This window comes from Varanus komodoensis, unplaced genomic scaffold, assembly GCF_004798865.1.
Source record: "Varanus komodoensis strain SLA01 unplaced genomic scaffold, ASM479886v1 scaffold54, whole genome shotgun sequence".
In the NCBI taxonomy this organism is placed as follows: Eukaryota; Metazoa; Chordata; class Lepidosauria; order Squamata; family Varanidae; genus Varanus; species Varanus komodoensis.
Genome location: NW_025336142.1, coordinates 1,832,031 through 1,848,939, shown reverse-complemented (window position 1 = coordinate 1,848,939; position 16,909 = coordinate 1,832,031). Strand labels below are relative to the sequence as shown.

The window sequence follows — 16,909 nt, the reverse complement described above, 5'->3', positions numbered from 1 at the left end:
GTACTTTCTTTTCACCGATGTGCATGTCGGCCACTAGACCTGCTTTCTGGTTTTCTCTCGTAGCATCATTAGAACAGTGTTACTGGTATTTAGTTTCCCAATTAATTATCCTAATGACTTGAGTAAGTACCCTAATTTCAGGTTCTGGGTAGGAGGGTTTGCAGTATAAATCATACAGCATGTTGCTGATTATTATGAAAAATCTAGTATGGGAGGGTATCCAGTGGCTTCCTTAGGGCACGATCCTGTCAGTTGTGCTCTCCCCGCTTGGGAGCCCCCAAATTTGGGCACCTTGGAGGGACTTTGGCTCCACTGGGCTGCAGCCACCTGCCTCCCCTTCCTCCATCTTTAGTGATCTCCACTAGATAAGCTTCCATCCCACTGAGCAAAGGTGCCCTGGAAGGGGAGGACCGAGAATGGAGGAGGCTCGCGTTACCTGTGTCCTGGCTTTTCCATCCTTCTCCCTTCCTCACTCACGGAATGCCGCCTTGCATTCACGGTTGGCGAAAGTGTGCTACCTCCAGACGGAGAAGGGCTTCCCAGAGCAGTCCTGTCATCCCGGGAATGTCCCCCCGGAACTGCTCTCTCAACACAATTTCATTGCAGCTTTTGTGTTCTTGGTACGCATTTTTTACGGCACGTCCTTGATTTTGCCTCGATGTAAGCTGTCTGTTGAAGGAAATGCTTCTCCCAATTCTGAGGTTACGAGAATTGTCCTTCTTTGGAATGTGTTCCTCATAGTAGCAGGGGCTTGAGCGTGTGTTTTGCCACTGGCTTCCCAACCTGGGTATTCACAGCAAAATAAAAGTAAAAATTCCACAAGTGACAATATAGACTATGTTTTGCCACCCTGATATGATCCATATAGGAAGTGTGTCAGGGTCTAACGCTTTCTTCAGCAATTGTTCTCAGAAGGAAAGTTGTTCTCCATGTTGAGTGATTTGTCCCATGTCATGAAAGATCAAAATCCGAACAGCAGCACAAACAAAATGGAAGATGAATCTAGCCAGTTTGTTTTTGCAGCACAAACACAATGGAAGACGAATCTAGCCAGAAACATTTCCCAACAGTTACATTGATAGTTATAACACAACCTTCTAGAAGCTGAAGTTATAACACAACCTTCTAGAAGCTGAGCATTTTCTGGAACTGTGAAAGGCCCTGTGTGTAATGTCCTATCAGCACTTGAGTTTTGAATAACTGTTGTAGGTAAGTATTTTTCTCTAAATCTATGAAGGACAACTCAGGAAATCAATAAGCTTTAATCGCATCCACATCTGCCCCACAATTAGAAGAAGTAATCCAGAATTGTGTTTTATGTGGGAAATTATCATATAAGCATTGTTGCCATAACAGCCTTCAAAAGCGGGCCATATGAATTTTTATTTATCAAATAGCTATTACACAGTACTACTGGCTGGATGAGACAGCTCTTGGATCCATTATCCTTCCGTAGAGGGAGGGTATCTGTGACCTCAGTTAGCCTGGTTGCCATTGTAAAGATCTCCAGATACCGCCTGTCTCCTGTGAAGTGACCTTTCTGTTCTTCTTGTCTTGTAGGACCTGGGGATAGCGAAGGTGGGGCATGTGAAGCGAATTCTCCAGGGAATTAAAGACCTTGGCATGAGCACACCTTTGCCCGAAGTATAGTTCTGTTGCAACCTTGTCAAGGGGGATATCCGGCTTATGCAAAGCTGTGGAGCGGTGTGTGGCGCGTCCTCCATGGCCGAGTACGTGAGGCGCATGATCTTGTGTTTGGGGTGTTGCTGTGAGAAGCCTGAATGGTTTTGTGAACCTCCAGATGCTGTGAAGTATATCGTGATGTCCACGCTTGGGTGAAATGTTGCCTAGAAAGTTTATGCATTACCTGAAAAGGGTAATCAGCCCATGATGTCTTTCTATACATACATGGGTTTTTCTCAGCACAGTAGCAAGTAACTTTATGACTTGAGATGTAAGTAACTATGTGAAATGAAAACATTGGGTTTGAAAAATTCCTGAGGCATGAGCTTACCTGGAATCTGAGGGAGTGACCACAAATGGATTTTTAGGTGAAACTGATACCTCATCTCTCTCTCTCTCTCTCTCTCTCTCTCTCTCTCTCTCTCTCTCTCTCTGGCCAAGAAATCTTCCAAGAAAGCCATACTTATGCATGATTTGCCTGTCCAAACTGATGTTGTTTTCTTTGCATGACACAGCTGATAATTTACACCTTTGAACAACTTTTATATCTGTTTTAAGGAGATTTAATTTATTACTTCTCGTATTAGTGAGGACTTTTTCTGCTGTTACATGTTATCCAAATCACATCATGTGCTCTGGACATCTCTGCTCTGCTCTTGCAAGGGATGGATGCAGAAAGTTTCTGTGCTCTGGCTAAGTCACTTCAAAGTATTTCTGAAATGCTGGTACCTCACAAAATTATGAGTTGACTCTCAAGAGGCAGAATTATCGGAACATCTCCGAAATAATTATCTGAATGAAATATGCAGTGTTTACATCTTTGAGCCTGTCACGCAACTGCTAGTTTACCTTGAATGCAGAACCTCAAAGCAGGTCAGGCTTGTGGCTGATAGAAGAAGGTGTGCAGTGAACAAAAGCTAAAATTACTTCATCTTGAAGTCAACACTAGGACCAATTTTGGGAATACCAAGCTTTGATTATGAATTTTTATGAGATCAGCACAAATTGCAAATGAGATGTATTTAGTGTATCACCACAAGGTATGCCTTTTTTGTATCCATTTCAGTACACAAATGTATTTATTATCTTTTTAAGAAATATGCAATGCCTGCAATATGGGTAAAGTTTGTTTTTTATCAGTGCGGTTGTTGTTTTGATCTAGACCATTGTTTCAAGGAAAGTTTGTTTGACTTAAAAACTCTTAATCACTTTCCAAAACTATTTTGAAGTGTAATGGCTTCTGTTTTCTACCAGGATGGGGGACTTTAAGGCTTCCTTATGCTTTTCACTTTTAAAAGGAGCAGTGTCAAGTATTCGGTTCTGAGGAGATTGGAGTCCTATATCTAAAGACGGCGCAAAAATGGAAAGCCTTTGTAGCATGAGGACCTGTTGGCATGTAAATTATTAGCATGTGATGATTGCCCACAATTTGGAGAATCTTTGCTTCTTGTTGACCAGAAGTCCGCTGGTGCGTAAGCCTTCATCGTTCTGCCTCCTCCCGGCAGGAGCTGCTAACGTAACCGGAAACTACCCAGGAATCAAAAGTGCACATCTGAACCAAAACACCTGGTTTGTCGCTTGCCTAACAAACTGAAATCTTGTCTCTGATCTGTGGTTGGTTCCAGGCTTCTGTTCCAGGAAGGCAAAAGTCAAATGTGTTTTGCATCAGCTTCTGGTTCCCTGAGCCACTCCCATTGATATGGGAGGTTATTATATGCCCTTCTGCCTTCTTGCCGAAGCACGAGGGGATGCGAAAGGATGTGGCTGCACCTGCAACAAGCGTGGTCCATGGTGGCTTCTACAAATGGCAGGAAGGTGAAGTAGCAGCAATGGCTTCCCATATTTGCAACAGCATTTTGATTACTGAAAGTGGGCATGGCATTCCAGAAAAGGGAGGTGGACTTCTGCTCAAGCCACGCTGGGCTTGCGAAAGATTAGAAGAGACGCACTTGGGCTTTGGTACTAACGATGCGTGAACAAATTATTTTATATAGAATTTTAAAACCTAAGTACTTGACACTGATGCTTTTATATCAAGAAAAACCTCTTTATTGTTATAGTTTGGCTATTTATTTTGTAAAGTCTGTGGTGCAAAGCACGCTGACTAATTTTCAGGTGATAAAGATAAGTTGTGCCATAATTGTTGCTTATGTATTCAAATCCAGTATCGTGTTTACTTTTCCAGTGACAGAAATTGTTTTCTGTCAGTCCTTCTGTTCCATGTTCCTCAAAATTAAGAATGGATCCAAGGATTTAATGCAAAGTCCAGTGCAGGCACCCTCAGAAAGCACCAGCCTATTTAGCCCCTACCCCAAAGAGGACATCGCAACCCTTTCTATATATTTAACCCTGATTTCCTCATTTTAGGATAACAATGTGCAGATGTTCTCTGTAAAAAGTATTCCAGAGTTGTTAAAAATGCCAACAGTTTCAGCAAGAGGTGAGAACCAGGATAAATTTGTAGTCTAGGAAAAAAAATAGACTTTTAATAGTGGCCCCACTCTAATGGCCTCAAAACTATCCTGTGACAAGTTTTCTTTGCACCTTTTAACACTGACTCACAGCTCTGGGCATGTGTTGTAAATGCAGGCAGTTGCCTTGGTTATCGAAGTGAGCGGAGTAGTGTTTGGTCGTGAAAGGCTAGCTTCAGCCATGGCAAGCTTGAGGCTGCTGTTCACCCCATCTAAGTTCAGGCACATGGTGCCAAGCCCAGTTACTTTGGCATCCAAGGCAGAAAACTTCACCTCTTCCTCCTTCAGGGATTAAAATGCGACAATAATAGATAAGGAGTGTGCTCTGCTTTCAGGACATGCAGCATTAGCTGCCTGGGGTGTATTTAGTAAATACTAAATAGTTACATACGCAAGGGAGACTTGAATGCAAAGAGTTCATTTGCAGATCATTGCAAAAGTGTGCAGGCAGGGCCGATAGGAGAGCTTGAAGGCAGAAGGCTTCTCCTCAGTGCAAGGACTGTATTTCTCCATTTTGGGGTTCTTTGGATTTGTCCGTTGTACTGCTCTCTGCTCAAAATGGTGCCTCTCTCTCCTTCAGATGCCAAATGTCTTCAGGCAATGAGCAAAATTTCTACAATAACTTAGCAGTTCATCACACAGGGAAAAGAAGCTGCTATTATCTCCCTTTTGGCCATGACAATTTGCTGAATTCAACCCCTTGTCCTGCATTATAAAATATAAATGCTGGCGAGACGGTTGTTGATGCTGCTACGGGGAAGCAGATAAACAGCCACCCATTAAGTCAGCCATCTTTTTATTTTAAAAATGGGGGTTGAATATTTAAAACATTTTCCCCATGGTTGCATGGTGACTTAGTTAAACAGTGCTTCTTTGTTTTTAAAATGCTCACCCAAAAATTACTTTTTTCACATGGCGTGTGTTCACTTGACTGTTGCCAGCAGGTATCCAAATATTTTATATTCTTTTTGATTTTTGACTAGATAAGATGCTAAGCCATTTTAGGAAAACTGCATTAGAATCTTATCATACATATACTAACTTTTTCCTTCTGGAAGTTCTACAATTACGGTTTTAGCTTCTATTTTATCTAGAAAGCAGATGCCAATTTGGGTGACGTGTCACTTAAATGTACAGATGAATGAGAGAATGCAGAAGTATTTGGACCTGTAACATGTATGTTGAAAATTATTGCTAGGTTAAACAAGTAGGGTGTAGGTGCTAAAGGTTGGAGATGATAAGAGAAAATCCATGCAGCTCTTCATATTTATAATTGCACTGAAGCTCATCGGTCTTTGTTCTTATCCGTCTGCATTGCTAAAATGTGGTTAATGGTTCTAGTAACTGTGTGGAGTGTTAGTGTGTGAGGGGGAGTCAGACTGGATAGAAAACAGGATCGGGGCAAACCGCGCCATCAGTTCGGGATCCACGCCGTTGCGCAAGCGGAGCGGGCGCAGGGCGGGCAGAGCAGGGTTCCTGGGGAAGGGACAAAACCCAGTGAATCGCCCACAGAGTCAAAGAGTGATGTTCCACCTGGAAAACAGTTCCGTAAATGTTTGGCAGTCGAGCCTAAAAGAGGACATGGCAGAGTTAGAGGAGGTGCACTGGAGATGGACAAGGGTCTGGAACACCCTCCCGCCCCCCGGCCAGGAACAGTTAGCTGCAGCGCCTGAGATGGCTCAGATTAGCAAAATGGCACCTGAGAGGAGATGTGGCAAAGGCTGCTGTGGAGAAATGGAAGAGGGTTAGGGTTAGGGACAGTTTTCTCTCTTTGCCATAATGCTAGTGCCTGGGATGACTGGCTGGACACTCAGAGCAGATAAAAGGAAGGACACCTTCACACAGCACATAGTGAAACGATGGGATTGGCTTCCACAAGTTGCAGCGATGGGCACTAATTTGGATGGCTTCCCAGCAGAGCTGGGCAAATCATGAGGCAAAGCTGCTGGTCCTCACGGCTAAATGCCACCTCCATGATCAGAGCCAATGTGCCCGTATTCCTGAGGAACATGGGCAGGCGGGTGTCCTTCTGGTCCTGTCTTCCTTGTGGGTTTCCCACGGGCAGCTGGGTGGCCGCTGTGTGAGCACACGCCCGGACCAAAGGCCCTCGGTTTAATCCAGCACGACTCCTGGTGGCACCTGCCCTCTCCTCTCCTCTCCTCTCCTCTCCTCCACGCAGGCCAGGACACGGGGCTTTCCAAGGAAACACCTTTCTCATGACTGTCCAGCCTGATACTGGCCTGCAAATAGAAGGTACTGCCGAAGCCACTAGCAAAAGAAGCAAGCAAAGGCAGAATGTCGGCCATTAGGAAATAGAAACATAGAAACAGAGCGAGTCAGAAGGGGTCTCCCAGGCCATCTAGTCTGACCCCCAGCTCCAGCCAGCTCCGCTCAGGACATGCCCACCATGTGCACATCTAGCCTATCCTTGAACACCTATCCTTGAACAATAAATCATGGCTTACTGAGGGAAACACGTAGAAGGACAACCATGGCTTAAGTTCATCCCAAACGGAATATCTCTGTTCCCTGCCTGGTGGAAAATAGCAAACCTTAGCAATAGCGAAATAGCAATAGTCAAGACAGGACCTCTTGCTTAAGGCCAGTCGCTTGGAGTTTCGGACAACAGGTCAGCCCTCTTATCCTGACACTGGGCCCTTGCATGAATTATGTTGGTCCACTCCTTCCCTCTGAGAGTGCTCACTCAGCCTTCCCACGGAATTTGAACTGAATTTCACGGCTTCTCAGCTTCTGCCTGGCTTATTCCGGAGCCCACTGCCCTTGGCATCGCAGCGGTAGCTTTTCCACGTTGCCCGAGTCAGATTTTTTCCACAACTCTTTAAAGCGCTTTTAGACTGGGGTTTGAAGCTATAAATTAAGGGCAGGCAGCCTGTTGCTTTGTATGGGTTTTGGACTATAAGTCTTATCCAATCCAGCAGGTATGGCCAACGGTGAGGGAGTGTAGAATTGCAATCAGAAGCAGGTGACGCACGCCACCTGGCTTGCCCCTCTGTAAACAAGTTCTTGCTACCACAGACATTTTAAAGCCTAAACAAATGAAACTGACAAGCTTGCAGGACACATTTGCAAAGGTTTTTTGGGTTTGGGTTTGCCTTAAGCATTTTAAGGGTCAGTATAGAATAAATTTAGCTGATGTTTCATTGCCAGGAGAAATTGCTACATTATTATGGATGTCAAATTCATCTCCTGGACTCCAGGATCACGAAGAGATGGAAGTCCGGCTGAGTTATGCAGATAGATTTGGGCTTGAGCCTCAGTGGCTTCTGTTGACTTCCATGGGACAATGTCAAATTGATGCACTGACCGTGGTGCGGTGAGCCCGACCTCTTCCTTCAAAGAAACTGGGGCAGAAGGGCTAAGGATAGCTCGTCTCCACCTCACCGCCCATGAGTCCATCCCTCCTTTTCTCCCACAGAAGTGAATGGCTGCCATTAACTCCTATGGGAAGAACACCCTTGCCTTGACAAGCCATGAGAAAGTGCCTCCCCATCATGATTTCTTGACTTTTGCTAATCGAGCGTCTGGGCTGATTACGGACACCTAAAAAATATGAAATAGAGCATGGAAATTGGTATTTATAGTGCAATGTTTACTTTTTGTATTACATTTTTTGCTAGTTTGGGTAAACTTGTAATTTAAAAAAAAATGTTTAAACAAAACAAACCTGAGGCTAGTTAGATTGCACAAGAAAACCTGTAGGTTTCCCTACTCTTAAAGTACCCGTTTCACAAGTCAACTGGAGGATTCTCACTTGATTCTGTTGATCAGTTGCCTTTTGCATTTTAAGTTGTTGTTTATTTCATTTCTATACTGCCTGATAGCCAAAGCTCTCTGGACAGTTTACAACAGTCAGTAGGAACAGACAATAAAAATACAATAGAAATACCATAAAAGCAGAAAAATTCTAAAAAATGAAAACATCTAAAACAGACAATAGCAAACACTAAAACAGAACTCTTTTACAAAACTCAGTATGTTAAAGATCGTTGCAGTGAACCTAGGAATCCATCCCAGCCTGGTCTGATGCTCTGCATGGGATTTTTATTCATTATCTACTGATTGAAAAGCAGGCAGGGCGATTGCGATGGCCGTCCTTGTTTCAGCACATGAACAGCCTGCTTAGCTGGGTTTTGTACCTGCTGGGAATCCCCTTTCCAGGTCCTCTGATGTGGCATGTGAATCCCCTGCCGTCCTCTCCTTGTCCTGTGCTGCAGCAGCTGTGATTGTTATGAGCTCATGCAGGAATGGGCACCTCCTGCTCCATATTCCAAGTAGTTTTGCAAATTTAGAAATTGTTGCCAAAATGCAGGTGGTATCAACCCTACACTTTAACCTTGGCAAGGGTGGGGTACCCAAACAAGGTTTTCCTTAATTGGTTTTCTCGTGACACCTGCCAAAGGAAAAGCAAGGAAACAAGGAGCTGTTTGTTTAAACAAGGAGCTGTTTGTTTAAACAAGGAGCTGTCAAGGAAAAGCAAAAGAGCAAGCCATCTTTTCTCACAAGGCGGTGGCAGCTAGATTACCCTTTCTGGTAAGATCCTAATCTTTTCCCTTTTTGCACTGAGTGTCGTTGAGGTCTTGTGCAATTTGCAATTTTCCCGAGACGCTAGCTCCATGGGAAAGTGCAAAAGTGCATCCTACCTTATTTCTGGGGGGTGCGAAGAGTTTTGACAGCTAGCTCCGTCTCCCCTTTAAAATGAGGTTGAGAAGGGGACTGGGGGAGGCGGTTTTGCGGGAAATATGCTTGCAGGCATGCTGCTTTTAAAATGGCCCAAGTTTCTTTGCAGGTGCAACCTTTAGCTCAGAAGTAAAAAGAAGCCAGGATTTGTGGAAGACCAAATGTTCCTGAAGGGGAGGGCGGGGAAGCCCATAGTTTCACTGGAACTTATTCCAGCTCGTGCACTTTCTCTTGAACTGGGATCTAGTGCTGTGTGTGAACCTGCCCCAGACAGAGGCGTCTATTTTGAGCTCTTCTTGCTGTGCTGTCAAAACATACCAAGTAGCTGAATCGGCATGCATTGTGTGAAGAGGAGTGAAATGCAGGAAGGTTGCCTTTCGGTGGCTGTCGGAGAGACAGCACCGTGTGAGACATATCATGTTAACTTGGCATCCGGTTTTGTTTGGCTTTGTTGAAGAGAAGCACTTGCTTTTCTAAGCAGAACGTTTGGCACGAGTCTGAGATCACTGCTTTACATGAAGTGATCGGTGGCCTGGGACATGCCCTTGTGCATATGTTGTCGTCGTCATTGTCATGCGCCATCAAGTTGTCTCCGACTTCTGGCAAACTTCTGGATGAAAGCTGTTGAAAATATCCTCTCCATGAGAGCTCCGTTCAGCTGCCCCAAGTCTGAGGCTGTCGCTTCCTTGTCGGGTTCGATCGATTTCATACTGGGCCTTCCCCTTCTTCTTCTTCTTCTGCGTTTGTCTTCTCCAGGGAGTCGTGCTTCTCATGATGTGTCTGAAATGTGACAGCCACATTTTTGTCATCCTTGCTTCTTGGAAAAGCTCCGGCTTGATTTGATCCAAGACCCCCTTGTGTGTCTTTCTGTCCATCCAGGATATTAGAACAGAAGTACTGAAGAAAAGTCCTGCAGGGTCGGGGCAGATCGGAGGTCCATCTAACACCCAGCAGATGCCCTCCCGCAGGACGGGTGCAAGAGCTCCTCCTGCCCAGCTCCTCGGCAACCGGAGCAGGCAGGCCGGCCGCCTCTGGTCACGCAGGAAGCCCATGGCCAGCAAGGCTCAGCCACCAAAGGCCGCCTCCCTTGCCAGGTGTCCAGTCCCTCTTCGAAGCCATCCAGGTTGGCAGCCCTCACTGCTTCCTCTGGTAGTAAATTCCAGAGGATATGTAAGGATATATAGGATTGAAACCTGAACCTGATATGGCAAGAACAGTGATTTTACATTTGCTTGTTTATATGCAATGTATGCTCATTTGTTCATTGTTTTCATTTCTAAAATTTTCACCATGCCTTTCTACTGACTACTCAGGACAGTCATAATATATAACAAATATGGCAGCATATCCAAAGATTAATAAGACAGCAGGGACAGTCTGACCCTTTCTAAAGAGCTCTGGAAAGAGTACACATCACAGCGAATGCTTACATTTTGCATATACTCTGGTTCTGCAAATGCCTGATGCGCACAGTTAACTTTGAATAGGATCCTGAGTGCATCTAAATATTAGAGAACGGAGGTGAAGCCTTTATCTCATGAGCACTGGCATGACAGTGATGGAAAATGGGATTCGTGCCCGCCTGCCCGCCCGCCCACGTGGGCACTGAGTACCCTGTCCCCGTTCCTTTTTCTGACCCTCGTAGAGAAGGGGATGCGAAGACAGGCCTGGCTTCAGCTATGGCCAGCTCTAGCGAGACACTCATGCTTTAGGGCCAGGACTGCAGATCAGTGACTTTCGGCTGATCTTTCATGGCAGAAAGGAGCGCCACCAGGTGGGATCCACTGCAGCAGCCCCGTTGCAGAGATGGGGCAGGGGGCAGCTGGCCTTGGCTGCACGGGAGCTGTCCCATCCTCATGCATCAAGCCCCCTCCCATTCTTGTCAAGGGGAGGGGGAAATGTCAATGCAGAGTGTTCCCTGCCTCCTGGTTGCTTTCTCCCCGGCCAGCAGGACCTGGGAGGACATGGGCAGCAGTGAACGGTCCGTTGTCGGTCTCGTCCCAAGGCCTGCCGGGGACTGATGTGCCCAGATGTTCACAGGGCAGGCTTAAGCAGGAATCGGCACCCCCACCTATGGATTTTGGTAAATACAGGTACATTTTGCATGCAGGATTGGAATGCGGTTGTTTCAAATGTAAACCCGTTCTCTGTGCAATTAGACACGGAGCAATTAATCATTAGGAATATGAGTGAAATTTTCCTCTTCCACCACAAGGGGGGCTGTCTTTTGCTCCGGGGGGCAGGGGCAAGAGGAGCCTGAGAAGAAACTTCCAGGTGGATTGCGGCCCTCTGTCTGTGGGACTGCTTTGGTCTGTTTGCTGCAGGTTCCTCATGCCAGGTCTGAATCTTTATACATTTCTAGAGCATGCAGTCAAGAGCGCTTTTGACTATTGCTACCTAAAATGTCACATAGGTTTTGATTCTGCTGCTTACTGTGTTTTCTAGAGTAGTTTTTCTCAGGAAACTGACAGAGAGCTGCTTTTCCCAATATGAAATTGCTATCGGGTTGTTTTGTAACCTGCGGAGTCTGACACTGTTCTGTGCTTCACACATTCCACCATATAACATAGGAAAGGGGAACCCCGACACATCCTACCAAGTGTTCTGTGAAAAATGTGTCATATCATCAAGTGGAGTAAAACTATTTCTTGTTATGGTCTCCAAAAACATTTCTCTATTTACTCGTTTCCCTGCACTGAAAAAAACATTTTTACTCAGCTGAGTTCCAAGAAGCACTTTAAGAGGTATCTTTAAATGCCCATATACTTAAGACATGTACTAGAAATTTACCAAATATTCTGCAAACAATTTTCAGGAATGCATATAATAAGGGCATGGTCCAACCAAAGCAAGCTATACTTCTCTCGCGGACTTCAACGTGAAAAGTCTTTTGCAGTGATATTAAGGGTTCTCAGTAGATCATGCCCGGCATATTTAAATACATGTGGGAAGATCATAGTACTGTGAGCTATTGCAAAATGTTCCTGATTAGCTACTTCCAATTTTAATTCGAAACTATTCAGGAAATGATGTGCCAGAAAATACTTCTTCCTTAGCAAACATGGAATGGCTGTGGATGGCTAGACGAGGAGTGAGTCTTCCTAGTTGACTTTTGCCTAGTTAAAACTGATTTTCCTTCAACTGCTTGAGCTCCTAAGTGTATCTAATGAGCATTCAGCAATCACTTGTTAGTTGATGGCATGTGTGTAACATTTATTCTAGATTTTTGTGAACCTATCTGAGTATTTGTGGTGTTGTCACAAATGCACAACACTGGACTGATGAGAGGTTAGCTTCAATTGTGGGGAAAAAACCATTTCCGGCTCAGCATATGATAACATTATTGCTACCTAAATCCTTTTAGGGCACGTGCATGGTGGAAGTTTAATCAGCATAAACCAATATAGGATAGGTTGTGCGTTAAATGCGCCTTCAACATTTGTTGCTCATGGATAAGGTTAGCATCTCACTCCCATATGAAGTTAGAAGCAGAGAACTGCTGAAGTAACTGCTGTTAATAAATTGCTCATGTGCAGAAATACTAACAGTAGGAAGCCAGTTCTGCTTTGGGGTGGCCATTATGCAACGTACTGTAGAGTCACAGGGACAGAGAATCTGTTGGGCATGCCACAAGCTGGAAACAAGTGTGTTTGTTCAGTTCTTTTGGAAGTGCCAACTCCTGTTGCACAAGTGATGGGCCACATAAACGTCAGTGGGGATAGATTTGGCCCATTGCACACAGCTCTCTCATCTGCATTTCCCGTTCCTTTCAGTCAAACAAAACAAACGCCCTCTCACAAGAACTCCTCACTGATCTCAGGGACTTGACAATCCACAGTCCTATGCAACTGCCCATAATTATCAGAGAGTGATGTTGTTCTACTTCGGCCTGGTGTATCATCAGGAAACTCCCGTGGGGCTTGGTTGGAAGAAATTCTACAAATGTTGATGCTTCTTTTCTCCTGCATTTTAATCCTTCTGTCATCCTGATGTTGGTGGGTCTAAGACTGATTAGCAAGAGACTGTCAAGCAGATGCATCCTTTTTCATTTAAAATTTGTCCAAGGGGTTTTATTACTGTGAATATACTGATCTGTATTTTTTAAAATACCATTAGGTCAATCAGAAAGTACGTATGTGAAGACAATTCAAGCCGAATTAGAGAAATATTTTTTTCATTCATTAGAACATTTCTATAGTGTCCATTATCTTGTTAGATCTTCAGGGTGAGGTAGCAAAAGAGAAAAGCACTGGTAAAAGCAGCGGATAAAAGCCCAATTTGGCCAAATTAAAATGCACGTGTAAATGTTTAAAAAGTGGTTTTGCCTGACTGGATCTCCCTTTTAGAGAGAGCATTCCCTGTAACTCACGGGACATGCATCTCTCCCCAGGCTGCATGGTTGTAAACATATCTGTGTTTTCCTATTTGGAGAATGGGGCATCGGGTTTGTCGTCCTTTCTGTATAAGAGAGAGTCAGATCAAGAAGTATAATTTGGAATCAATGGGACTTGGGCATGTCTGGATGGTGAGCGCCATGTATGCGATTAGGAGATTTCCTACGTTAAACCGCACTTGCTGCAAAGACTGGTTTAATTTCTTCCACGTTTATTGATACTGATAAATGCATTGCACGTCAGCTCTGTACCTAAGGGACGCCGCCAATGAAGCATTCAGTGGGAGATCCATATGGCATTTCCCATGATCAGCAGTTCCCAAAGCTTCTGTGCCAGACCAGACCCTCTTCAGGTTAGAAAGGAGCTCAGCACTGGATCACCATGCATGTATCATAAAAAGAACATCTTTAAACGCCTATCAAACTTGCCCAAGGAATCTGTTGAGCAGAAAATGTTGTAAGATTGGGTTTTATCTACTTTTAGTTGTTTCTAAGGACCGTGAGTTTTGTTTGTTTACATACTGTTTACAATGGCACAGGTTTATTTTTAATATATACCTTTGAGATATTTATTGCATATACTATTTTGAAAGATGTTTTATGTGTTTTGCACCTTTGGGATATATTGTTACATTTCTGTGTACAGAATATTTGGGTGGTTCTGTTAATAGTAATTTTATGACTCCTTAAGTGACCAGTTTTCTGTGCCTTTTTATTACTGGATACATGGTTACCTATTTATTATTGTATGGAAGTCATGAAGATGTGTATTTTTGTATGCTGTTAGAAGCAATGGTTGATTTTCTTGTACATTTATGAGAGATGTCTCCCTTAAAGGGTACTCACTTGATCTTCCTTCTGAAATAAACAGATACATACTATCTTATCCACTTGCTTAAGATCTTTGAAAATCTGGTTAAATGGATTGCGACACACATTTCTGGTTTCTAAAATTTATTTAAAAGCTCTTTCTACTGCCATTTTGTAAAATTTTGGAAGAATTTCAAAAGAATGAATGCTACGTTCTGTATAACAGCAGGCAAGATTGCAAATAAGGGCCAAGCAGCTTTTAAAATCAAAGGTTTTCTGCAAAGAAGAACGATTTCAGCTTTCCAAAAAGGAAGTTGAATAAACTTCACCTAGGGAAGCCTTTACTATCAGGGCTCCAAGGAGGCCCTCAGAAGATCTTAAACTGCTGGGGAGGATGGGGGGGGAGGGCTCAACATGCGTACGCTGCTTGACAAGGCTAATTTTGAGCCATAAAAAAGCTTCTCTGTTGGAGAAACTGATCTAGTTAGGAAGCAGCGAGATTCAGCTGCCTTTCGCCGCCCTCCGTCTCCTCAGGCCTTCCTGTAGTTGACTTGTGACGCATTTTTGGAATAATCCAGCATAGCAGTTTAGCACAAAATTTGTCTCCCGGTGGATCCAGAGACAAGCCCTGGCAAATCGCATTAAAAGATCTCCGGTCGGAAGGGCCGGAAAAGCTTGCTTCCACACTGGAGTGCTTCAGACTGTCTGTAGAGCTGGTCCTGGAATAAGTGGGTAGATGGCGACATGCTTCCCTGATTTCCCTGCTTCTCATCTTGCCCCCCTTCATGTCCCCCGCATGGCACTTCTAGAATGGTCAGGCCAAGCAGGTTGGACCAGTCTGCACCCTCCCAGCTGTAGAAGTGTGTCCCATCCTTGGAGGCCCATTGAAGTAGGAAATCCGGTGGCAGCACCCACACTAAGCCTATGTTCTAACAGGTACTCCTGCATGCAGTGGGGCAGGGGGTAGGCAAAAGCACCCCGGAACACGGGGACAGGACAGTGGGGCAAGGATGGGATGCTTGGGCGGCTGGCTCTGCTTCTGCTGCCGTGGTACACAGCACAACAGAAGAGGGAGGGTTGTCCCTTGGAGCGTTGCACGGATGCACAACCGCCGTTTAGAAAGCAAGGATGCCAAAGCCCCGGTGGCTGGCGGTTATAATGGCGCTTTCCCCCAAATGCAGTGCGCATCGTAGATGCTCGCAGGACTGAAGGACTGTCTCGCGGTACTTCCACATGTCCCAAACACACTGGTCATGCTGGATCCTGCACAGCGGTAGAATTGATTTTGAGATATCTGCACATCACACGTACTAGAGAAATTAGAGTATCTGTGGTTTTATAGGCCCCTTCCAGCTCTACTATTCAATGGTTCTGTGACCTGCACTTCAAAGCAAAAGCATTCTCAGAGTTCTTGTTGCTGTTGTTCAGTCTCAGAGCCATGCCCGACTCCTTGCGACCCCATGGATGGCACAGCAGCCCCCCATCCTCCCCGCCTCCCAGAGTCCACCCAAATTCATGCTCATTGCATCAGTGACGCTACTTAACCATCTCATCCTCTGCTGTCCCCTTCTCCTTTTGCCAGCAATCGTTCCTGGCATCAGGGTCTTCTCCAGTGAGTCCATTTTTCTCATTAGGTGGCCAAAGTATTCGAACTTCAGCTTCAGTACCTGTCTTTCTAGACAGCCGGGGTTGATTTCCTTTAGGATCGACTGATTTGATTTCTTTGCAGTCCAAGGGACGCTCTGAAGTCTTCTCCAACACAATTCAAAAGCATCAATGCTTTGGTGCTTGGTTTCCTTGTGGTCCAGTTCTCACAGTCATAGAACACATAGTTCTAGAAAATACAAATGTATGCATAGATACATCCATGCGTGCTTGTGTATACATCACTCCCACAAGTGAGAGACACAGCGGCATGCATGGAAAACATTTGCAAAACAAGGATAAATATTCTCACATTTTTATCAGGCATTCCAGCTTCCAGTTTTCCAGATAGGCTGCGCCTATCAGGGCGACCATCCCAGAACACTACCCCTGTGGATGGAATTCCCGGACTGCAAGAAGTGGCATGCATCCTCCAGGGTCACAAGAGTTCTTCCAAAAAGCTGCTTCTATTTCAGTGGTGGGTGGAAGGTCACCATGCTGGGCTGGCCAAAGCCATCGGGAACAAAGTTGTTTGTACTGATGGTTACAAGAACATCTAGGAAATACTTGCATGTCATCTGCATGGGCAGCATTAGTGAGTGGATGTCACTTGGGCAAACATTTCTGGCAATGCCATAAAGAAATCAGCCTTCTGCAGGGCACCAGATCTGTGAGGCTTCCAGAGAGAGCAACCCTCCAGCACCAGTCCTCACATCTGGGCCGCACCACGTGCACCTCGCTGCCGCACCTGCTCTTTCCTGCTCGCAACCCAAACATTGCAAAGCACAAAGCCAGAGCACTCCTTAAACCTGAGTGCCAGAGAGCGCATTGGGTGCAAGTGACGCAACGCTGATCTTCACGTAAGGCCCGAAACCACAAACCGGCTAGAATAACAGCGCAGGGAACAGACTGCGGCGAGATGCTCTAATTGCACGGCCGCAGCCTCGCAAACGGGCCCTTGCCGGCGGGGCAGTCCTTGCAAAGGGTTTGTGTGTGTGTGGGGGGGATTTTTTGACTTGGCGGCGACGCGCCTCCAGCCCAGGCGCACGGTGAGGCAGCCCGGCGGTCCGCCCCCGCTCTGGCGCCGGAAACCCGCGGGACCGACGCGAGGCCCGCCCGGGAGCGCCCCGCTCGCCGCGCGCATGCGCCCAGCCCGCCACGGCGGAGCATGCGCGGGGCGGCAGGCGCGACCGGGCTTGCGGGGGGGGGG

The 16,909-nt window shown here is 45.6% G+C and overlaps 1 protein-coding gene and 1 long non-coding RNA gene across 8 annotated transcripts in view; one reads left to right on the top strand and one right to left on the bottom strand.

Moving 5' to 3' along the window:
* Positions 1–14,131, top strand: part of DGKH (diacylglycerol kinase eta) — an 88,614-nt gene extending 74,483 nt beyond the window's left edge. For 6 of the 7 annotated variants that reach the window (XM_044448212.1, XM_044448211.1, XM_044448210.1 and 3 more), the window contains one exon: positions 1,561–14,131. In XM_044448212.1, coding sequence (XP_044304147.1) covers positions 1,561–1,613 — 53 coding nt within the window. In that variant the 3' untranslated portion in view covers positions 1,614–14,131. The remainder of the gene's footprint in view (positions 1–1,560) is intronic. The other variant, XR_006416469.1, reaches the window with a different exon arrangement.
* Positions 14,132–14,182: 51 nt separating this feature from the next.
* LOC123032372 lies at positions 14,183–16,698 on the bottom strand. The gene is made up of 2 exons (XR_006416471.1): positions 16,013–16,698; positions 14,183–15,889 (listed from the first exon to the last, which is right to left on the bottom strand). It is a non-coding gene; the product is annotated as an uncharacterized LOC123032372 (long non-coding RNA).
* Between the last annotated feature and the right edge of the window lie 211 nt (positions 16,699–16,909).